The sequence below is a fragment of the Heterocephalus glaber genome, unplaced genomic scaffold (genome assembly GCF_053883595.1).
Source record: "Heterocephalus glaber isolate CG9 unplaced genomic scaffold, H.glaber_assembly_v1.0 deba00001553, whole genome shotgun sequence".
Classification (NCBI taxonomy): domain Eukaryota; kingdom Metazoa; phylum Chordata; class Mammalia; order Rodentia; family Bathyergidae; genus Heterocephalus; species Heterocephalus glaber.
In genome coordinates, this window is record NW_028258344.1 from 18,357,540 (window position 1) to 18,382,043 (window position 24,504).

Here is a 24,504-nt window from a genome sequence, read left to right on the forward strand (position 1 = left end):
GGATCATATGTTCAAAGATATCTTGGACAACTTACTGAGACTCTGTTTTTTAAAAAAAAAAAGAAAGAAAGAAAAGGGGGAGAGAGAGATAGAGAAGGAGGAGGAGGAGGGGGAGGAGGAGATAGGACTCAGACTGGATTAGGGCCCACCGTATGTCCTCATTTTGACTCAGTCATCTCTCTCAAGAGTCTATCTCAAAGTGCAGTCACATTCTGAAGCGGTGGAGGATAGAATTTTAACATATGAATGGGGTGGGGTTGGGTGTTTCAACATATAATCTTACTTGCTAAGTGTGTATGTGTCTTGGCATCTGGTGTATCCTCCCACCTCATGTATGTCAGCCTTCCGATTGTGTGTCTGCTTTTTTATTTTCTATGCTTTGATTCCTTTTCCTTTTGTGTAATTTTCAGGGTTTTTTTTGGTACGGGAGATCGAACTCAGGACCTTGCACCTGCAAATCAGGCTGTGGCACCACTGAGCTAAATCCCCGGCCCAATTTCCAGTTTTTTTTAGTTACCTTATGATATGTATTTTATAGTTTTGAAAGTCTGTTTTAAGTTGACAGCATCTTAAGTTTAATCATATACAAAAACTGTACACTTTAAGTATGTATGTACCTGCATACATACTTTATGTTATTGTTGTCATAATTTATCTGTTCATACTGTGCATCTTTCAACATATTTTTATTTATAGTATTTTAATACTTTTGTATATTAGCTTTTGTTTTTTGTGGTACTGGTGGTTGAACCCAGAGCCCCATGCATGCTAGGCAAGTAAGTGCTTTAACATTGAGCTATATCCCCAGCCTTTAAAAATTTTTAAAAAGAGGCATAAAGAGATTTATTAGGCAGAAGTTTAAAAGTACACGCTCAAAGAAAGAGAGTGTGGCCCTTCAAGAGAGAGAAGTGCGTCATCTCCTCAAACTGAGATTTATGTTTCTCTTGCAGTGGAATTTGTGAGCCTATAGGAAGTTCCATCTTGGGTAATGGTTTATAGGAAAAGGATGGCTCACCCACAGAAAGATTATGGCCCACTTTACAAGTTTAATTTGGGTCTAATGTTCACAAATGAAATTTGCCTGTGAATGGTTGGGTTTATAGGGGTAAATCTAGAACCTCCTACTCCACCATGTTACTGATACTATTCTCTGGGAAGATATTTGGGACCACTCTCAGTTGTTCTCATCATATAATTTTAATGCAAAAGCAATCTTTTAGGGTCTGATGTTCAGAACACTATACTTATTAGTGATTTATAACAATTTATTGATGTCTTTATTTCTTTTAGATAACAAGAAATTCCCTATTTCAATTAATATTATACCCTGTTTAACATTGAAGGGATCATCTGGGAGTCTGCATATTTTCTTCATACCAAGTAAGTACAGTTCTTGTTTTTGAAGATCAACTAAAGGGTTCAAGAAATATAAAAAAATAAATAATTGTATTCTAAATGTAATTTTTCTCTATTGGTATGCACCAAATTATGACAATATTAGTGGTTTAACTCAATACACACCTATTGCCTCATAATCTTTGTGGGTCAGTAGTCTGGGCATGGTTTACCAGTGCCAGCTTCAGGGCTTCCAATAGAGCTACAATCAAGGTGTTGAGCAGGACTAAACTCTCTGAAGGATAGAGAAGAATCTATTTCTTTCTTGTATGGTTTTCGGCAGTATTCAGTTCCTGGGTACTGGCTGTTGGCCATCCCTCAGTTCTTGCCGCATGGGCCTTTTCAACATAGCTTCATCAAAGCCAGGATGCAGGACAGTCAGGTAACAAAATGGAAGTAGCCTAATTGTGGAAGTGACACCCTATCACCTTTGCTGTAGTCTGTTGGTTAGAAGGAAGTCACTAGGTCTATTCATACACTTGGGAGGATTATACAAGGACATATGAGTAGAATTGGAAATCACATGAAACTTCTAACAACCTCACATGTACATCCTTTGTCAACCATTCAGCTGGTTAATAATATTTGGTTTCCACTAGTCAAAGATCTGTGTTTGAGCAAGCCAGAACCCTTTTTTCTCTTAAAGATTGCTGGTTTAGAGAAAAATATGGTGATGAGGGTTTTTTAAAAGGCAAGGTGGAATGTGCCTGCCTGGCAAGTGCAAGGTTCTGATGTTGATCACCTGGTATAAAAGAAGACGAAGACAAAGATGAAGAGGAAGAGGAAGAGGAAGAGGAAGAGGAAGAGGAAGAAAGGTGTTGTTCTGTGTTGTATCTTGTTTTTCTTCTGTATCGTTCATTATTTGTTGTCAGCATAGTAAAAACTAATGGACATAGTGGTAATTTTAGTGCATGTAAAAATATCAAACATTCATCCTCTCCTACGTGTCAGCCTTCGTTGCTTATTTCTTGTAAGTCCTGGTATCTCAGGAAACTAATTATAATCCTTGCCACCACCACCATCACCGCCACTATTATCATCATCATCTACATCTTAGCTTAGATTTGGAGCTTGTTTTATACTTTACAAAGTACTTTTATGTAAATGAGTTTAAAGAAACATTTGCCCCTTCATTCCTGATTTTACTTCTCCAGCTTATAAGAAGAAAAAGTAGCTGAGAACTCTGGGATAATAAACAATAAACTTGGGTTTTAATTTTTCTGAGTCTAATTGTTTAACTTGTATTTTGATACTTTATGTTGATTTATTCATTAAAAAAATACTTGGGGCTGTTGGTGTAGCTTGGTGTTAAGGTGCTTGCCTGACATGCTGGAAGCTCTGGGTTTAATGCCTAGCACTGAAAAAAAGTAGTCAAGTCTTAGTATATTTAAAGTATTGCGCTAGGCCCTGTCATTGCTAAGACATTCTCTTGATCTTTAAGAATCTATCAGTGCCATAGGAGAGATGGATCTGTAGATAACATAAATAAAATGATAGCAGTCAGGCAGAATGGTATTTCAGAACAAAGAATGATTAACTCTGTTTGCTTCACCTTCACCAAAAGTAAAAGAAACAGCCCAAATTTTTGTCAAGCTAAGGCCCTATAATTTCACCCTTTTCCCCAGGATTTGTTTTCTGAACTATTTGTTTAGATGCTTGTCATAAGTGATGATTTATATAATGAATACCAAATCTCGTACTTTCAGATGACTCCCTCACCCCCATAGGACGCAGGTTGTATTCTTCCAGGCCCAAACAATCAAACAATATGGCATTACTTAGGTTTCTCTGGGAGGCAGATACTAAGAAGGGATTAGATATGGTAGATTTTTATTGGGGGAAATGATTGTGAGAAATGAAGGAAAGAGGAAGCTGGAGGAGGCATAGAGATTGGATTGCAGTTCTGATACCTTTGAAAAGTGAAAGGGGGCAGGTGCAGTGGCACCTGCTTGTACTGTCAGCTATTCAGGAGGCTGAGGCAAGAGACCTGCTTGAGCTCAGGAGTTTGAGATCAGTCTGGGCGACATAGCAAGACCCCATCTCCAAAAATTCCTGGCCAGCCAGACATGGTGGCACATGCCCATAATCCCAGTCTCTGGAAGGCTGAATAAGGATTACAAATTTAAGTTCAGCCAGGGTAACTTGGCAACTTATGACCGCACTTCAAAATAAAAAATAAAGAAAGGACTGGGAACATAGCTCAGTCTGAAGGCCTTGAGTTCAATCCCTAATACCACAAAAACAAAACAAAATAAAATGAAACAAAACCCAACAAACAACAAGAAAGAAGAAAGAAAGATGGCTAGAAAGCAAGAAGGAAAGAAAAGTGAAAGGGGAAAAAAGGAGAATTAGGTATGATAATCATTAGACCAAGATGCAGTGTTCTCAGCCAGTTTGGTGGTGAGCCCCAGAGCAAAGACTGCTTCACAGGAGCATCCTGGAGAATCCTATAGAAGTGTGGCCTGTGGGTGAGGGCTGGCTGGATCTCAACCTCAACGTCTGCCAACTACCCTCCTCACAACAATTTCTTTCTTTTTTTTTTTTTTTTTTTGATACCAGGGATCGAACTCAGGACCTGAGCTAAAGCCCCAGCCCATGACAATTTCTTTTGAAGAGAAGTTTGAGTGGCACACCTCCATAGCTACCACCAAATACTTTAATCATTTACTAAATATGACATATAACAAATGACCATTAATTCACTAACGAAGTAGTCTTTTTTTTTTTTTTGTACCGGGGATTGAACTCGCTTGCAGAGCAGGCGGTGGCACCACTGAGCTAAATCTCCAGCCCTCATGAAGTAGTCATTTTAAAAGTAATGCTTTGCAGTTGAGACCTGAGTTTCCCTAGAATTTACTATAATGTCAGTATAAAGTGTGGGCCCATCTTCATAGAAATAAACCTTAGTTTTATGACCTCACTTCTATTTAAATTCTTTTTTTGGTTACATATCTACATTTATCTTTCTAAAAATAATGCCAATCATATTTAATAACAACTAACAAACATTTCCACAGCTCTTATTTCATCATCTCATTGTCATTTTTTTCCCATTAAGATTATTGATACATTTTAGATATAAAATACAGTTACATTCATCATTGAGATCTTGTGACTTTACATGATATATCTTGGTTCTTATTTTTTTTCCCCTTCCCCTTGCCCTCCCTTCACCACTTCCACCCTTCTCTATTTGCAAAGAATTTGTTTCAATTTTTTCCTTTTCTCATATTTTTTCTTTTCCCTTCTTTCTTTTCCTCTACCCCTCCCACTTCCCCTACTCCTTTAGACCTTTTCTTTCTGTTAAATAATATCAATTATACATTTTTAAGATTACAATATCAAAATTTATTTATTTAAAAAATTCTTTTATTGATACATTTTAGGTATACAATACATTTACATTTCTCAATGGGAACTTGTACCTTTACATGATGTATCTTGGTTTTTCTTTTTTCCCCATTCCCTGCCCTCCCTTCACCCCCTCCACCATTCCCTATTTGCAAAGACTTTGTTTCAATATTTTTCCTTTTCTCATATTTTTTCTTTTCCCTTCTTTTCTTTCCCCTACCCCTCCCACTTCTCCTACTCCTTTATACCTTTTCTTTCTGTTACACAATATCAATTATACATTTTTTTAAATTACAATATCAAAATTTAGAGGACATTACCACAGATTTTACAGAATTTAAAAGGATATAGAAAGCATATTACAAAAATCCTTTTTGAAATAAATTTGACAACTTCTAAGAAGTATCTTGGAAGACAAATTAATGAAACTAACTCTGGAGGAAATGTAAAATTTGAATAGCACCTATTAAAGAAAGTATTTTCTTGGCTTGAAAACCTACCCATATGGCAACAACAGGCAGATATACATTTTAACTGATGAATTATATCAAACATTTAAAGCAGAAGAAAGAAGGAACACTTCTCCCCTCATTTTAGGAAATCAACATTGTGCTAACACTAAAACTGGATAAAGATAGTAGAAGAAAAAGTATGAACATAGATAAAAATTTGTTTAACAAAACAAACTATTAGAAGTCACATCTGGCAGTGTGTAGAAAATGGTTTTATTATAGGGATGGAAATTTTGGTTCAACATTGGAAGATCCATCCCCATAAGTCATCATTTTAACAGAGGAAAGGAAAAAGGCATATGATCCTGTCAGTAGTTGGAGAAAAAGTATTGGACTAAATTCTACAGCTGTTCATGGTAAAAGCTATCAGGAGACTAGAAGTAGAACAGAACCTTCTCAATGGATAAGACGTGTACTCCATACTTCAGCAAAAATATCTTATATGAATGGAAAAGATACAATGCTTTCTCCCTAAGGTGGGGAACAAGGGCAGACATGCATACTCTTCATCTGTCCATTATACTTTGAAACATAGGCCCAAACTAAAGTAGTCTGACAATAAAGAGAAACAATTAGCATAGGATTGGCAAGGTATAAGTAAAATCTTTTTTTTTTTTTTTGGTACCGGGGATTGAACTCGGGTCCTTGTGTTTGCGCAGCAGGTGGCGAAACCACTGAACTAAATCCCTGGCCCATAAAATCTTTATATGTAGATGAAATGATCATCTACAGAGAAAATACTAAGAAACCTCTAGGAGCCCCTGGAACTTGTATTTGAATTTAGCAGGATTAGAAAACACAAGGTATATATAAAAATTCAGGTCTGTGTATACTTGCTATAAATGAAGAATTGGATATTGAAATTTAAAAGTTATGTAGGAGTACAAAGGACTTAGAAAAGAAAAAGAAAAAAAGTGTTGGAGGACATTTATTACCTACTTTTTATTTTTGGTACCAGAGATTGAACTCAGGACCTTGCACTTGCGAGACAGGCGGCAGAACCACTGGGCTAAATCCCTGGCCCTTATTACCTAATTTTAAGTCTTCCTTTAAAGCTACTGTAATCAAGGCAGTGTTGGCGTAAAGAAAGACATACAGGTAATTGGAATAAAATAGAAAATCTGGAAATAGAACCACACATATATGGTCCACTGAATTTTAAAAGATTATTTAACATTAACATTTTATAGAACATAAACTCAGTTCACAAGCAGAGGAAAATCTAGTGTTTTCAGCAAATGGTGCTAGACAACCTGTTATCTGTATGTAAAAAATTAACCTCAACTCTTTACTTCCATACATAAAAATAACTTGAAAGGATCTATGAACCTAAACATGAAAGATTAAAACTATAAAACTTTAAGAAGAATTATAAGGGAAAATGTTTATGAATTTAGGGTAAGCAAGAACATCCTAGGATACAAAAAACATGATGTATAAAAGAAAAAAATTGATAAATGAGATTCCATCAAAATTTAGAACTTTAAATGACATCATTAAGAAAATGAAAAGTAGTCCCTAAACAGACCATATTTATAATACATATCACCTATGACCAGAATATATAAGGAACTCTTACAGCTCATTAATAGACAACCCAATTAAAAAGTAGACACAAGAAGATGATAAATAGCCAGTACAGCACAAGGAAAGGTGTACAACACTAGAATCAGAAAAATACTTATCAGTACAATAACAAGATTGAATTATACACTCATTAGGGAGATGAAGTTAAAAGTTTTAAAGGAACAGATGTCAGTTTAGGTGTGAACCAGTTAGAACTTTTGAATGCTGCTACTGTGAATGCGAAATTATAAAGCCATTTTGGAAAACAATATAGAAATTACTTGTATTACTGTTAAGAACCAACAGTTCTATTCTTCAGTTTTTACTTAAGATGAATGAAAACACAAGTTCACAATAGAGTTGTGTATACAAGTAGACTATCCCTTATCTGAAATTCTTGGGACCAGAAGTGCTTCAGATTTTGGTTTGAAATCCACTTGATCTGCAAAGAGGATAGCTACTCCTGCTTTTTTTCAGGTTCCTGTCACATGGAGTATTGTTTTCCACTCTTTAACTTTTAGTCTATGAGTTTCCTTTTGAATTAAGTGTTTCTTGTATGCAGCATATTGTTGGATCTTGCTTCTTGACCCATTCTGCAAGTCTATTTCTTTTGAATGGTGAATTGAGACCATTAACATTGATGGTTATAACTGATATATATCAACTTATCATTTTCATGACTTTTTCTTTTTGTTGGATTCTTCCCCTTTGCATTTAATTTCTTGTCATGCCCAATGGATTCATTCTGCTGGCCTTCTTGAGGTTGTGATCCTCATTGTCTGTTCCTAGGATATTGTCTAAAATTTTTTGGAGTGCTGGTTTGGTATTCATCAAGTTCCTAAGGTGGTCTTTGTCATGAAAGTATCTTATTTCTCCATCAATTTTGAAAGATAGTTTTGCAGGGTATATCAATCTGGGTTGGAGGCTATTTTCCGTTAGGGCTTGAAATACATCACTCCAAGCTCTTCTTGCCTTGAGGGTTTGCACTGAGAAGTCTTCTGTGATTCTGATGGACTTTCCTTTGTATGTGATTTGTTTCTTTTCTCTAACTGCTTGTAGAACTTTGTTCTTCTGTTGGGTTTCTGGAACCCTAACTATTATATGCCTATGTGTAGATTTTTTTTTTATCAAGGCTAGTTGGAGTCCTACATGCCTCACTTATCTGTATGTCAAGTTCTTTTCCCCTGCTTGGGAAGTTTTCTGTCATCACTTCTGTGAATAGTTTTTTAATGTCATCTGTACTCTCTCCTGTTTCTTTATTGACTCTGATTAGTCTTATGGTATTCTTCTTTGCATCGTCTAGCAGCTGCTGGATTGATTTCTCATGGTCCCTTACAATTTTGAAACAATTTTTCTTTTCCTGGTCACTAATTGCAATCTTATCTTCTTTATCTGAAATTCTGTCATTACACTGCCTCATTCTGCTGCAAAAGCTTTCAGTGGAGTTTTTCATCTTCTGGAAATCTGTTTGCATCTGTTTTATGGATTCCATTTGTTTCCTGTGTTGGGATTCCATCATGTTCCTCAGCTCCTCTATTTTTTTATCTGTGTCCTCTCTAGATTTATTAATCATATCTTTCACAATGGGCACAATCTCTGCTGTTACGTGAGAAATTATTTCTCATTTCACTTTTCCAGATCCTCTTTTGTTGCCAGTTCAGGGAGTCCAGGTGGTTGAGTAACAGATTGTTCCATCTTGTTTTCCTTTGGGGTTGCTGTAGGTAATCTGGAAGTCTGGTTTTGAGGCTTGTTTAAGTGTCTTCTCATTTTGACGGGGGTGGGGTGCTGCTGGAGTCTGCGCAGCTCACGCTCCTGCTGGGAGCGGTGGAATGGTGGCCTGGGAGCCTCCTGGGTGCTGGGATTGGCTCATCTCCTCTGTGCTGGGAGTGGTGGAATGGCTGCCTGGGAGCCTCCTCTCTATTTAAACTCTTAAGAGCTGTAAGTAAAACTTTGAACCAAAAATAGGTTGGGAAGAGAAATTATGTATTTTGAGACTTCAAAGACTTGCTAATAAATCTTTGTAAACTATTAACTAATTGATAAATAAATAAAGCTGTATCATAAGCCTCCTTCAAAGTTGTTTCTGGTAGTTCTTAGAGTTGTCTTAGGTAAGCTCAAAAATATTCTTTGTGTTAGTACATGATGACCACCATATTTCTTGTCTCTCCAAGAGACAAGCCACAAAACTTGCTAAGTTTTGTGCTAAGCCACAAAACTGTTACCTCACTATTGCTAATTTTCATGTGCCTAACATGACCACAGTGATGCCCAAGGCCAAAGAGCTTCTCAAGATAAAAACCACTGAGATATCAAAGCAGGATTTGATTTCTTTTTTTTTCTAAGTTCTTTTATCTTTATATTTTAGGTATACAATTCATTTACATTTATCATTGGGTGTTTGTACCTGTACATGATGTATCTTGGTTCTTATTTTTTCCCACTTACCTGTGCACCCTTCTCCCCCTCCACCCTTCCCTATTTACACAGACATCATTTCCATGATTTTTTTCTTTTCTCATAGTTTTTCCTTTCCCTCCTTTCCTCAAAGGAGTAGGAAAGAGCTGGAAATTCTGTGAAGCATAGCTCAGTTCAAGTTGTCTTTTGACTTTGGCTACAATTATTCATGGTGATCTTATTAGGAAAACATTCTCAATGAGATAGTGGTTACAATAATTGTCTTCATTATAAAAAAACTTTATTATTTTTTTCCATTTGGGCCAATTGAATAACTTGGAAGAATTCAGAAAATTATACTGGAATTTTCCATGGTATCTAATAATATGGAGATCATGAAGAAATTTAAAACACCTATATATTTAATTGGTAATCAAAAAATTCAATCTTCAAATAGTTTATCAAAATTCTGAAAAAGTTGGCATGAGTTGATTATCCTCATTTCCTTTTTCTCCTTTGGATTATCTAGCAGAACTAACACTGAAAATTTTGTTTTTGTTTGATAGCTTTCTCCATAGAGTTATGAAATTTTCTCTATTTTTAGGCATAGCACATGCTTCTTCCTGTAGAACATTCTATTTGACTACAAAGATGCCCACTTTGAACTTTAGCTTTCTCATCTGTAGAACAAGAATAATAATATCCACCTCATGGAGAGTTGTGATGACTGAAATGAAAATATAGGACAAGCACAGGCTACATATTAAGTGTACAACAAATATTATTCTTCATAGGAGAATCTCTTAGTTGAGGGGCTAATGGAGTGTTTTCTTTTTAAGGGAGGGACTTAAAAAAATTATACTTCAATCTCCACATATCTTTCCACTCCATGAAACTGCCAATGCGCAAAGAAGTTATTTGCAGAGGATATGATGATGAGTATTCTTTCTGCAGAGCTCTGAAAGGAGGTAAGCATTTGGTACATATTACCCACAGAAGGGAAAGTAAGTTTTATGAGAATGCTGTAAAAATTAAATACATTAAAACTATAAAGCTCCTTTTTTATCATAATTCTTTCTTTCCACCCTATGTCTTACTTTTAGCAGCTTAAACATTTCACAACTATATTCATTTTTTTGTTGTTTTTTTGAGATATAGTTTCACTATGTAGTTCAGGCTGGTGTTGAATTGGTGGTGATCTTCCTGCTTCAGCCTCCCCAGTGATGGGATTACAGGTGTGTACCACCACACCCAGATACACTTATGTTCCTCAATTGTGATTACAGTGACAATGTATATGAGTGTGTTTGAAGGGATATTGAAATTTTTTTTGCTTTATTCAGATGAATGTTTTATATTTACTCTTAATCATTATTTTCCACAGGAACTCACTTGATTTTTCTGCACAGCCACATTGGTTTCTTTAATATCCTCTTCTTTATTTCTACCTTGACATTATTCAGAGAATCATAGAATTCACAGTTTAGAACCTTAAAGGTCATTTAATGCAAACTCCTAAGTTTGCTCTTAATAATTCTTTTTTTTTTTTTTTTTGGTATTGGGGATCGAACTCGGGTCCTTCTGCTTGTGCAGCAGGCAGTGAAACTACTGAGCTAAATCCCCGGCCAACTAATTTTTAGCTCTTAATTATTCTTAATAATTTAAAAACTAATATTGATGTAGATTAAAAGGTTATACATAAATATTACATTATTACATGTCTAAAAATTGAAAATATAGTCAATAAAAAGACATAGAATCATACTTATAAAACATTTTGGAGTATTTCCTTCTTGTGTTTTTTAAATGTTAGTTTTATTTATTTATTTAAATGTTAGTTTTAAGTGTAAGTATATTTAGCTATAAATACTGTGTATTTTCTTCTTAAAAATTATTTATTTGACTCTTTAAATAGCTATTCCATGTGGTTCAAAAATCAAGGTATGGGCCTTATACAGTGAAATGTCTCCCTTAGGAAGTATGCACTCTTGTGTTTAGCCTTTCTAACATACAGTTAGTTTCCTTCTGCTGTTTTTATTGTTGTACTAGTATAATAAATATATTTCTATATGTAGTTGGTCTTATATCTTAGGTTTGAATATTTTCATACTTGGGAGAAAAAATTATGGATAACTCCCAAGGAGATTTGAATATATTTGTGATTTTCTTTACATAATGCCAAATTGCTTTTCTATAGGATTGTACCTATGTATATATTGTACAACAAGCAATGTATGTGTATGACAGTTTAATTTCTCTCTTGTTAGCATTTAGCATTATAAATTTATAAAAATAAACTTAAAGAAAACCTTTATTTAAAAAATCCTTACATATAAGGATTAATAATGTACCTCTGTGGTAGAGCACTTGCCTAGCATGTGAGAGGCCCTGAGTTCAACGCATGCTACTGCGAAACAAAAGAAAAGCTTTCACTTAATTGTTTTATTAACTTTTAAAATTCATTGGTGCTCCCTTCAATAGCTCAGCTGGTGTAATGGAGGAATGTAAAAATCATTGGGCTGGGAATGTAGCTCAGTAGTAGGGTACTTGCCTAGCATGCAAGAAGCCTGTTGTTTGATCCCCAGCACTACAAAACTAAATAAATAAAATAAAACAAAAATTACTATTCCAGTTTGTTTTCTCATATAATTAATCACTATTAACCTGTGCTCTATCTTATTTAAAATAGGATGTCGGGTAGTTTATATGCATACATTTAATTAGTGATATAATAAAATTATAGATGGGGAAAAAATGGGAAATGAAACCTGGTGTGGTGGTGTATGCCTATAATTCCAGTACTTAGGGATACTGAAGCAAGCAGATTACAAGTTTGAGTCCCACCTGGGCAACTCAGTGAGACGCTGTCTCAAAAAAAAAACAACCCATATTAACCAGGGATGTAGCTCAGTGGTGCAATGCCTGCCTGGCAAGCACAAGGCCCTGAGGTCGATTCCCGATGCAAAAAAACCCCCCATGAATGATATGGGCTGCGGATATAGCTCAGTAGTGGAAGATTCCTGGGTTTGATCTTTAGAACTGGGATTGGGAGGCAGGGGAAGGAAAATAAGGGTAGAAAATTAATGGAAGGAGAGAAATAACAAAAATTCATAACAGAAAGGCCTATACTTTTCTCTGAGTAGACAAATCAAGCTTCCAGATGCATCTCCTGCCAGTCTTCTTTCCACATTTCTAACCTGAGTGGTACCCATGAGGACAACTGTAAATTAGGCAGCAGACACTGTGTATGTGTCTGGGCTCAGTTGTTCAAAGGCGTAAGTTTGTGTCTCAGTTTTCCCCTTGTCAGGAATATGACCTTGGGAGTGTTATTTAACCTCTCTCAGCCTAATTTTTCTCCTCTAAAATGAGGGCAATGAGATTCATCTTACATAGTTTTAAAGGTTAAATTAGAATCTATGTAAACAAAAACCGTGGTACAGTGCTCAGAGTAAGAATTCTTTTGTTTCTGAATTTCTAATCCTGTCATTTTCTTTTATTAAATTCTTTTATTGGTACATTGTAGATATACAACACAATTACATTTCTCATTGGGAATTGTACCTTTACATAATGGATCTTGGTTCTTATTTTTTCCCCATTCCTAGCCCTCCCTTCACCCTCTCCATCCTTCCCTATTTACAAAGACTTTATTTCCATTTTTTCCACTTCTCAGCATTTTTCCTTTCCCTTCTTTCCTTTCCCCTGCCCCTCCCACTACCCCTACCCCTTTGGACCTTTTCTTCCGATTTTGCATTATCGATTATTCATTCTAATCATTGGTACATTTTAGGTATACAATATAATGACATTCATCATTGGAAATTTGCAACTTTACATAGTCTCTCTTGGTTCTTATTTTTCACCCTTGCCCAATTCTCCCTTCAACCCCTCTGTTCCTCCCTATTGACAAAGATTTTGTTTCTATTTTTCCATTTTCTCATATTAATCCCATTCCCTTCTATCCTTTCCCCTACCCCTCCCACTTCCTTCCCCTTTGTCCCTTTTCTTCCTATTTCACATTACCTATTATACCTTTAGTCCATATTTACACTTTCAGTTTCTCACACCAGAGAAACTATTCAGAATTTATACATGTGTGTCCTATTTCTTTCACTTAAGAGTATCGCCTCAATGTGCATCCACTTAGCTATAAATGTCTCTAATTTCTCATTTTTGATGGCTGAGTATACTCCATTTTATAAAAAACCCCACATTTTCTTGATCCAGTCTCCAGTTGATGGGCATTTGGGCTGTTTCCAAGTTTTAGCTATTACAAACTGTGCTGCTATGAACATGGGTGCACATATATCACTGTGGTATGATTCTTTTAATTCTTTGGGGAAGATCCCCAGCAGTGGAATAGCGGGGTCAAATGGGACTTCCAGTCCTAGTTCTTTGAGGTATCTCCATACTGATTTCCACAGTGGTTGCACCAGTCTACACTCCCACCAGCAGTGGAGCAGGATTCCTCTTTCTCCACAGCCCCGCCAGCATTGGTTATTGGTTGATTTCATTATAGCAGCCGTTCTTTCTGGAGTGAGGTGGAATCTCAGTGTTGTTTTCATTTGCATCTCTCGAATGACCAGTGATGTTGAACCTTTTTTCATGTATTTATTTGCCATTTCTACTTCTTTGTGTGAGAAATGTCTGTTCATTTCAGATGCCCATTTTTGGATTGGGTCTTTAAATTTGGGAGGTCTGATCTTTTTAAGTTCTTTATAGATTTGAGATAGTAGACCTTTGTCTGAGGAAGAGCAGGTGAAGATTTTTTCCCACATTGTGGGTTGTCTCTTCACACTGCTGGTGGTTTCTCTTGCTGTGCTGAAGCCTTTTAATAAGAAGAGATCCCACTTGTTGATTGTTTGTGCTAGTTCACGAGCAACTGAGGTTTTGTTCATGAAATCTTTCCCTACACCGATGTCTTCAAGGGTTCTACCTAACCTCTGTTCCAACTGGTTCAGAGTTTCTATTTTAATATTTAGATCTTTAATCCATTTTGATTTTAGTTCAGTGCATGATGAGAGATATAGGTCTAGTTTTAATCTTTGGCAAGTTGAAGCCCAATTTTTCCAGCACCATTTATTAAAGAGGCCATCTTTCCTCCAGTGTGGGTGTTTGGCTCCTTTATCGAAGATGAGATGGCTGAGTGTGTCTGGCATTGTTTCTGCATCTTCTAATCTGTTCCACTGGTCCTCAGGTCTGTTTCTTTGCCAGTACCATGCTGTTTTTATCACAGTAGGTTTGTAGTAGAGTTGCAGGTTGGGGATTGTGATACCCCCTGCCATGTCTCTGTTACCTTGAATTGCTTTTGCTATTCTGGGTCTCTTCTTGTTCCAAATGAATTTTTGGACTGTTCTCTCAAGGTCCATGAAGTATGCTGCTGGGATCTCAATTGGAATTGCATTAAATCTATATAGCAGTTTTGGAAGTATGGCCATTTTCACTATATTAATCCTTCCTACCCAGGAGCAGGGGATGTCTGTCTATTTTCTGATATCATCTTCAATCTCTCTTTTCAGAGTGGCATAGTTTTCAGAGAAGAGGTCTTTGATTTCTTTCATTAGGTTGATTCCTAGGTATTTCAGTTTTTTGGATGCTATTGTGAAAGGAATTATTTGCCCTATTTCTCTCTCAGTGAGTCTGTCATTGGTGTAGAGGAAAGCTATTGATTTTTGTGTGTTGACCTTGTAACCAGCTACTTGACTGAATTTGGTTATTAAGTCTAGAAGACTTTTGGTGGAGTTCTTGGGGTCTTCTATAGAGAGTATCATGTCATCTGCAAATAATGACAATTTGACTTCTTCATTTCCTGTCTTTATTCCTTTTATTTCTTTCTCTTGTCTAATTGCCGTGGCTAATATTGCCAGAACTATATTGAACAAGAGTGGTGATAGTGGGCATCCTTGTCTTGTTCCTGATTTTAGTGTGGAGGATTTCAGTTTTTGACCATTTAGTATGATATTGGCTGTTGATTTTTCATAGATGGCTTCTATCAGTTTGAGGTAGAGCCCATCTATTCCAATTTTTTGAAGGGTTTTTATCATAAATGCATGTTGGATTTTGTCAAATGCTTTTTCTGCATCTATGGAGATAATCATATGGTTTTTGTCCTTGGCTCTATTGATATAGTGTATTACATTGATTGATTTGCGTATATTGAACCATCCCTGCATCCCTGGGATGAATCCCACTTGATCAGGGTGTATGATCTTCTTGATGATCTGCATTCTGTTTGCCAGTATCTTATTAAGGAATTTTGCATCTATGTTCATTAGCGAGATTGGAGTATAGTTCTCCTTTTCGGTTGGGTCTTTCTCTGCTTTGGGGATCAAGGTGATGCTTGCTTCCAGGAATGAATTTGGGAGTATTGCTTCCCTTTCAATTTCATTGAAGAGTTTAAACAGTAGTGGCAGCAGTTCCTCTCTAAATGTCTTGTAGAATTCAGCAGTGAAGCCATCAGGATCTGGGCTTTTCTTAGTTGATAAAGTTTTAATTACATTTTCAATTTCATTGGTTGATATTGGGTTGTTCAGAATTTTTAGGTCTTCTTCATTCAACTTTGGTAATTCATATGTATCTAGGAATCTGTCCATTTCTTCTGTGTTGTCCATCTTATTGGTGTATAGGTTCTGGAAGTAGGTATTGATGATCCTCTGGATTTCTGCTGGGTCTGTTGTAATTTCACCCTTTTCATTCCTAATTGCATGGATTTGGGCCTTTTCTTTCCTTTTTCTGACAAGGTTGGCTAAGGGTTTGTCAATTTTGTCGATTCTTTCGAAAAACCAACTCTTGGCTTCATTGATTTTTTTGTATCGTTCTCTTAGTCTCCATTGCATTGATTTCTCCTCTGATCTTTATAATTTCCTCCCTTGTATGAGCTCTGGGGTTGTCCTGCTCTTCTTTTTCTAGAAGCTTGAGGTTCAGCATCAGGTTAATTGGGCTCCTTCTGTTTTCCTAATACGTGTATTCACTGCTATGATTTTCAGTCATAAGACTGCTTTCATTGTGTCCCATAGATTCCAATATGTTGTATTATCAGTGTCATTTAATTGAAGGAACTGTCTGATTTCTTCTTTAATTTCCTCTGTGACCCATTGGTTATTCAGAAGTGTGTTGTTCAATTTCCATGTGTTTATGAAATTTTTTGAGTTTCTTTTGCTATGGATCTCCAATTTTATCACACTATGGTCTGATAATATACAGGGGATAACTTCAATTCCTTTGCACTTACTTAAACATGTTCTATTTGTGAGTAGGTGGTCTATTTTTGAGAATGACCCATGTGCAGCTGAGAAGAATGTGTATTCTGATTTTGTGGGGTGGAAGACTCTGTAAACATCTGTTAAGTTCATTTGTTCAAGAGTTCGATTGAGTTCTAGTATTTCATTACTTATTTTTAGTCTAGTTGATCTATCTATTTGTGACAGTGGGGTGTTGAGGTCCCCCACTACAATTGTATTAGTGCATATATGACTTTTCATGTCCGTTAGAATTTATTTTATATAGTTGGGCACACTAGTGTTTGGTGCATAGATATTTATGATTGTCATCTTTTCTTCTTGGATTGTTCCCTTTACAAGGATGTAGTGTCCTTCTTCATCTCTCTTAATCAGTGTTGGTTTGAAATCTATTTGATCTGCAAGAGGATAGCTACTCCTGCTTTTTTTCGGGTTCCTGTCGCATGCAGTATTGTTTTCCACCCTTTAAGTTTCAGTCTATGAGTTTCCTTTTGAATTAAGTGTGTTTCTTGTATGCAGCATATTGTTGGATTTTGCTTCTTGACCCATTCTGCCAGTCTATTTCTTTTTAATGGTTAATTGAGACCATTAACATTGATGGTTATAATTGAAACGTATTGACTTGTCATTGCCATGACTTTTTCTTTTTGTTGGGTTCTCCCCCTTTCCATTTAATTTCTTGTCATGCCAGATGGGTTCATTTTGCTTTGCTTCCTGGGGTTGTGATCCTCAATGTCTGTTCCTAGGATATTGTGTAAAATTCTTTGGAGTGCTGGTTTGGTATTCATGAAGTCCCTAAGGTGCTCTTTGTCATGAAAGTATCTTATTTCTCCATCCATTTTGAAAGATAGTTTTGCAGGGTACATCAATCTGGGTTGGAGGCTGTTTTCTTTTAGGGCTTGGAATATGTCACTCCAAGTTCTTCTTGCCTTGATGGTTTGTGTTGAGAAGTCTGCTGTGATTCTGATCGGCTTTCCTTTCATGTGATTTGTTTCTTTTCTCTAACTGCTTGGAGAACTTTGTTCTTCTGTTGTGTTTCTGGAATCTTAATTATATGCCTATGTGTAGATTTTTTTTGATCAAGGCTATTTGGAGTCCTATATGCCTCACTTATCTGTATGTTAAGCTCTTTTCCCCTGCTTCGGGAGTTTTCTGCCATTATTTCTGTGGAGTTTTTTTATGTCATCTGCACTCTCTCCTGTTTCTTCATTGACTCCAATCAGTCTTATGTTATTCTTTTTTGCATCGTCTAGCAGCTGCTGGATTGATTTCTCATGTCCCCTTATAATTTTGAAGCAATTTTTCTTTTCCTGGTCACTAATTGCAATCTTATCTTCTATATCTGAAATTCTGTCCTCACATTGGCTCATTCTGCTGTGTAGACTTTCAATGGAGTTTTTCATATCCTGGAAATCTATTTGCATCTGTTTTATGGATTCCATTTGTTTCCTATGTTGGGATTCCATCATGTTCCTCATCTCCTCTCTAGATTTATTAATCATGTCTTGTATGAGACACACAATTTCTCCTGTTATCTGAGAAATTATTTCTGATTTCATTTTTTCCAGATCCCCTTTTATTGCCAGTTCAGTGGGTCCAGGTGGTTGAGTATCAGAGTGTTCCGTCTCATTTCCCTTTGGAGTTGCTGTAGGTGATCTGAAAGTCTGGTTTTGAGTCTTATTTACGTGTTTTCTCATTTTGGGTGGGGTGGTGCTGTTGGCACCTGCATGGATTACCTCCTCTGAGGTGGGAGAGGTCGGACAGGGGCTGAGAGCAGCGGGACAAAAGGTGGCCCAAAAGCACTTTCCTCTGGGCTGGGAGCAGCGGGAGGTATGGTGGCCGGGAAGCCCCTTCCTCTGGACCAGGAGCAGTGGGTTGGCGGCTCAGAAGCCCCTACCTCTGGGCCAGGAGCAGCGGGGCACAGTATTGTGGTCTGGTGGTCTGGTGTCCTCTGCGTCTTTGTAGTGTGGAACCAGGTGGCTGTACAGAGGAGGGCGTGGGGGTCCAGTGGATTTTTGCTGGGATGTGGGCTGATTCGGCGTGTTCCACATGACTCGGGACCTTGGTAGGGCGTGCGCAGATCTGCCTGTCTGCAGTGGGCTGATTTGGCATCTTCCGTGCGACTGGGGACCTCCAATCCTGTCATTTTTACAGTTGAGGAAACTGATACAATTGAGGAAACTAATGACTCAGTCAGTCAGTAATGTGTCCAGGGTCTTTTAGAAAACTAGTAACATCCTAGCCCCCTGATTCACCATACATGGGTCTTCCACTGTGCCATGCTGCCTATTCAGAAAACAAAATCTCTTGGCAGTGATTGTTTTTTAAAAATATTGTTCATTTGTTTTGCATAATTGTTTTTCAAAATCTCTGTGGGACTATGTCGACATTTTATATGAATTTTCAAAGTTTGACTTCCTTCAAGATCTAAGATGCATCACAGTTAACCCTAGCCTGCCTGGTTCTTCTCTCTACCCTTTCTTCTGCAAATATTTGCTGAATGTAACTTGGGCAAGTCATGGTTTAGGTTTTGTCCTTTTAGCTGGCTCTGCCTGATTTCCCTCTTGGCTTCTTCAGTGTGAGCAGAGGATTTAGGCTAACTCCCCATCTAAAGTTGAATGGTAGGGTCTTCTTCCTCAGGAAGTCACTCTGTTCCAGGAAAGATAACCATGGAAACAAAATTTACAATGGAATGTCATAAATAGCAATGAAATTTTAAGTTTTTAGTTTTTTTTTTTTTTTTTTTTGAACCAGGGTCTGCTATATAGTCCAGGCTGGCCTTGAGCCTGAGATCCTCCTGCCTCATCCTCCCAAATACTGACATTACAGGCATGTGCTGCCATGCCTGGCAGTTGTTAGTTTTAATTATATGATTATTCACTATGACAGGACAACTCAGATAAGTCTTTGTGGAATATTTTATTAGAGCTTGAATCTGTGAACATCAGAGTGAGGGAGAGGAACATTCCCTGGAGAGGAAACAGCATATACAAACACATCTAGCCATGAAAGAGTGTGGTTTATTTGGAGAATTTTTTTTAAACTGGAGCAGAATGTGCTTTTGGGAATTGTTGGAGATGAGCCTAGAAAAGAGGATGGGGTGAGCATATAAGTCATGCACAAAATATTGGCCTGTATCTTGTAGCAAGTGGGCAGAGATAGCCCACTGATATTTCCATTTTTTACAGATAACTAGTGTCCATATGGAAGCCGGTGGGGGTTGGCTGGGGCAGGAAACTTGGGTGGAAGGAGGAACAACCAGGAGGCTGTATGAGAGACCATGAGGGCTGAACAAAGATGGCATCCCTAGGAGCAGAGGGGAGGAGATGAAAGAGCATACTGGAAGTCAGAATAGGCAGGAAATACTGACTGATTTGATGTGTCAAAGATTAAGTATAATCAAAAACCACTTAAGGGCTGGGGGCTGGACATCTGGAAGTACCATTATTTGAAATGATGTGTCACTACATGTTTGCAGTAGGTAAAGATTACATTCATCAGGAGTTGGTACATGTACATAACATATCTTAATTCTTTTTTCATCCCCTACCCTCCCATTTCTCCCTTCTCCCTGCAACTCTTGGTCCCCAAAAGGGGCAGATTTTTAAAGAGAATGATAACCAGTTCTGGTCTGAGCATGTTGAGCTCAAGGTAATTTTGGAACATTCAAATAAACATGTCCATCTGGCAGCTGAGTATGTGGGCCCAGAGCTTAGGACATTCTGATTTAAGAAGCATTGACGTATTAAGAGACCCTTGAAGTCTGAGAGTCAAATTTGCAAATATCATACATATCTATTTTAAAATAACTTTCCTTTTTCTTGTTACAGAAGTCACACATCTTTAGAATATGATATTTAGAAAATATGGCCAAGCAAAAATAAAATAAAAATTACCCATAATCTTACCACTTTTTTTATCATTAACTAAGTTTATTGGTACAATTTAGATATACATAATGATCATATTCATCATATGGAACTTATACCTGTACATGACATATCTTTATGATGTTTCTTCCTATTCCCCTACCCTCTCTTCTACCTTTCCTCCTTTTCTTATTTATAAGAGCTTTGTTTCCATTTTTTCTTCCTTTTCTCATTTTTTCTCTTCCCCTCCTTTCCCTCTCCCCCCTCCCTTGTGCCCCTTCCCATTTGAACACTTTCTTCCTACTTTACAATATCTATTATACATTTTGGTCCTGTTATGTGCACACCTATAGCAGCACAGTTTGTAATAGCTAAATCTTGGAGACAACCCAAATACCCATCAGTCAATAAGAACTGATAAAGAAGATGTGGTTTTTTTCATTGAGTTTATTGGTACTTTTAAGGTATACAATACAATGACATTCATCATTGGGAATTTGTCCCTTTACATGATATATCTTGGTTCTTATTTTTTCCCCATTCCTCTGCCATCTTTGAACCCCTCCACCCCTCTCTATTTACAAAGACTTTGTTTTCATTTTTTCCTTTTCTCATATTTTTTCTTTTCCCTTCTTTGCTTCCTGCTATCCCTCCCATTTCCCCTTCCCCTTTAGACCTTTTCTTCCTATTTCACATTATTGATTATACATTTTGATCCTTATTTACACTTTCACTTTCTCACATCAGAGAAACTATTCAGTATTTACACATATGTGTCCTGTTTATTTCACTTAAGAGTATCACCTCAATGTGCATCCATTTAGTTATAAATGTCGCTAGTTTCTCATTCTTTATGGCTGAGTAGTACTTCATTAAAAAAAAAAAACGTATCTTCTTTATCCAGTCTCCAGTTGATCGGCAATTGGGCTATTTCCAAGTTTTAGCTATTACAAACTGTGCTGCTATGAACATGAGTGCACATATATCACTATGATATGATTCTTTTAATTCTTTTGGGAAGATAACCAGTAGGGGAATAGCTGGGTCAAATGGGACCTCTAATCCTAGTTATTTGAGGTATCTCCATATTGATTTCCACAGTGGTTGCCCCAGTCTGCATTCCTATCAACAATGGAGAAGGGTTCCTTTCTCCCCACAACCCTGCCAGCATCTGTTGTTGGTTGATTTCTTGATAGCAGCCATTCTTTCTGGGGTGAGGTGGAATCTCAGCATTGTTTTCATTTGCATCTCTCAAATGACCAATGATGTTGAACATTTTTTCATATCTTTACTTGCTGTTTTTATTTCTTTGTGTGAGAAATGTCTGTTCATTTCAGATGCCCATTTTTGGATTGGGTCTTTAAATTTGGGAGGTCTGATTTTTTAATATATTTTAGATAGTAGTCCTTTGTCTGAGGAACAGCTGGTAAAATTTTTTTCCCACATTGTAGGTTGTCTCTTAGCTCTCTTGGTGGTTTCTCTTGCAGTGCAAAAGTTTTTTAATAAGATGAGATCCCAGTTGTTGATTCTCTGTGCTAGTTCCTGTGCTACTGAGTTTTGTTCATAAAGTCTTTTCCTATTCCAATGTCTTCAAGAGTTCTACCCAACCTATCTTGTAGTAAGTTTGGTGTTTCTGTTTATATATTTAGATCTTTGATCCACTTCGATTTCACCATGGCAGCATGGTGAAAGATATGGGTCTAGTTTTAATCTTTGGCAAGTTGAAATCCAGTTTTTCCAGCACCGTTTATTAAAGAGGCTATCTTTCTCCCAGTGAGGATAGTCTGCTCCTTTGTCAAAGATGAAGTGGCTGAGTATGTCTGAAGTTGTTTCTGCATCTTCTAATCTATTCCACTGATCCTTGGGTCCATTTCTTTGCCAGTACCATGCTGTATTTATCACAGTGGCTTTGTAGTATAGTTTCAAGTTGAGGATTGTGATACCCCCTGTCATGTCTTTGTTGCCTAGAATTGCTTTTGCTATTCTAGGTCTAGAAGATGTGTTTTTTTTTCCTGCTTTTTTTGGGGGTGTACCAGGGATCGAACTCAGGTCCTTGGGCTTGCTTAGCAAGTGGCGAAACCACTGAGCTAAATCCCTGGTCCCTGTTTTTTTTTTTTTTTTTTTACAGAATGGAGTACCACTCTGCCATGAAGAAGGATAAACTTATGACATTTATAGCTAAATAGATGCACCTAGAGATGATACTCTTAAGTGAAATAAGTTGGGCACATATGTGTAAATCTTACCACTTTTTGTACACATACTCCTGTTACACCTTTCAAAAGCACATTATGATTGTAGTCTTAATATTCTTTTTTTTTTTTTTTGGTACTGAGGTTCAAACTCAGGACCTTGTGCTTTTGAGGCAGATGTGGCACTACTGAGCTAAATTCCTGCCCCCCTTGGTCTTGATATTCTTAATTCTTAATAATTTTTTTGAGTGTATGTCTATAAGTGAAGTCTGATGAGGCAATGGGTATGTACTCATCTTTCCTACTTGATGGGTTCTTTGTTCCCTGCTGCCCACACTGGGTCCTTCCTGTCACCACCCTCCCCATTCCCATCCATTGACACCTGCCACCCCCTGCCCTTGGTAGAGTCTTGGGTTCAGGGAGGGTCAGGATCAGGTGTAGATGCCCTGCAGTGTCAGGGGTGGCGCATAATGTTGGCGACCTGACCTGTGCTGACAGCTATTCAGTGGGTAACTAGGTAGGGATGTTCCTTTCCTCCCCCAATAGATGGCGCATGGAGGTTGCACAGAAGTTGCAGTACCTTAGCAGGTTACCCATGGGACAAATGGGAGGGGGGAAAGATGCCTGATTTGCCTTTTCTTCCCTTACTGGGGCAGGGAGGCTCTGGCATCTTGTGGGAGAGAGACCCTCTCAGGTGAGTGTTCCTTCAGACTATTCTGTGCCTGAGGGACCTTCTCTTCCTCCTACCCAGCTTCTTGAATCTGGCTTGTGGTAGTTTCTTCTGGTCAGCTCAAGACACTCCCTAGGGTTGAGCCATGAAATACAAATTGTGTAATCTCAGTGATTCTGCCTCAGAGTGAAATGATTTTCTCTTTGTGTTTCTTTGTGATTTTCTTTCCCCCCCCAGTACCAGGGTCAAACTCAGGACCTTGCACTTGCCAGGTAGGCATGCTGTTTATGTTTAAAAGTGGCAGTGTAGAAGAAAAAGATGGTAATGAAGTAATGGAACAAAATATACCAAAAGATGGATGAATTGGCATTAAGTTACATAAATTATAAAATTAATGTAATATCAATAACATAATAGGATATTATTATTATGGACAAGATACCAAGGGAGGGAAGTCTAGAAAGAGAAAGAATATCACTAAACAAAACAATGTTTAGTAGTTGGGTCAACGGGAGAGCACATGCTTAGTATGTGCATGGTTAGCATGTGGAAGACCCTAGGTTCAATACTCAGCTCCAAAAACAAACACACCTAAATAAGCCTCTCAAAACCCCAAGGATTTAATAACTTTAATGCTGAGGCCCAGGCATCTCCCTGAGCATTTAACATGTACTAACTTCCACAGCCCTTATAATAATACCAAGAGGTAAGTGTTATTACCTCTTACCTTTTTACTGAGGCAAAGAGAAGTTAAGTGACTTGGCCCAGGTCACATACCAAGTTAGTAGAGGAGATAAAATTCAAACCCAGGACCATCACTCTTTCTGTATTATCTTTGGTGTAGAATGCTATACCATCTTTGTCCTTATTACATCTTTTCCATTGCATATTGTATTTGGACTAGTTTATTCCCATGTCTATATCACCAGTTGACTTTAGCTCTTTGAAGGAAGGTACAGTGTTGTACTAACCATTGTCTCTCTAGTCTCTGGCACATAGTAGGCATTAGACAAATATTTGCTGAACTGTTAAATTTTTAAATTGGATTGGCCTTGAATGAAAGAGCTGAGATTATGAAGACATGATTACTTTACTAAGCTTAGAAAGCATCTCACTATATTAACACCCTTAATAAAGATACTGTAAGAATTAAAGAAATATTTATGAGAATTGGAAGAAAACCAAATCACATTGAATGGTTATGTCCGTGTTGACCTTATGGGAAAATTTGATTTGATTCTCATCCAATTCGGTTTGCGACCAGAATCGTGGAAAGAATTAAGTTCGTGAACTGAGGTACCACTCTATATGCAGGCA

General features: G+C 37.3%; 1 protein-coding gene across 1 annotated transcript in view; it reads left to right on the plus strand.

Moving 5' to 3' along the window:
- The window catches only part of Ly96 (lymphocyte antigen 96), a 31,265-nt gene that overhangs the window by 2,568 nt on the left and 4,193 nt on the right, over positions 1-24,504 (plus strand). The window contains exons 2-3 of the mRNA XM_004842045.4: positions 1,291-1,380; positions 10,058-10,186. Coding sequence (XP_004842102.1) covers positions 1,291-1,380; positions 10,058-10,186 — 219 coding nt within the window. The remainder of the gene's footprint in view (positions 1-1,290; positions 1,381-10,057; positions 10,187-24,504) is intronic.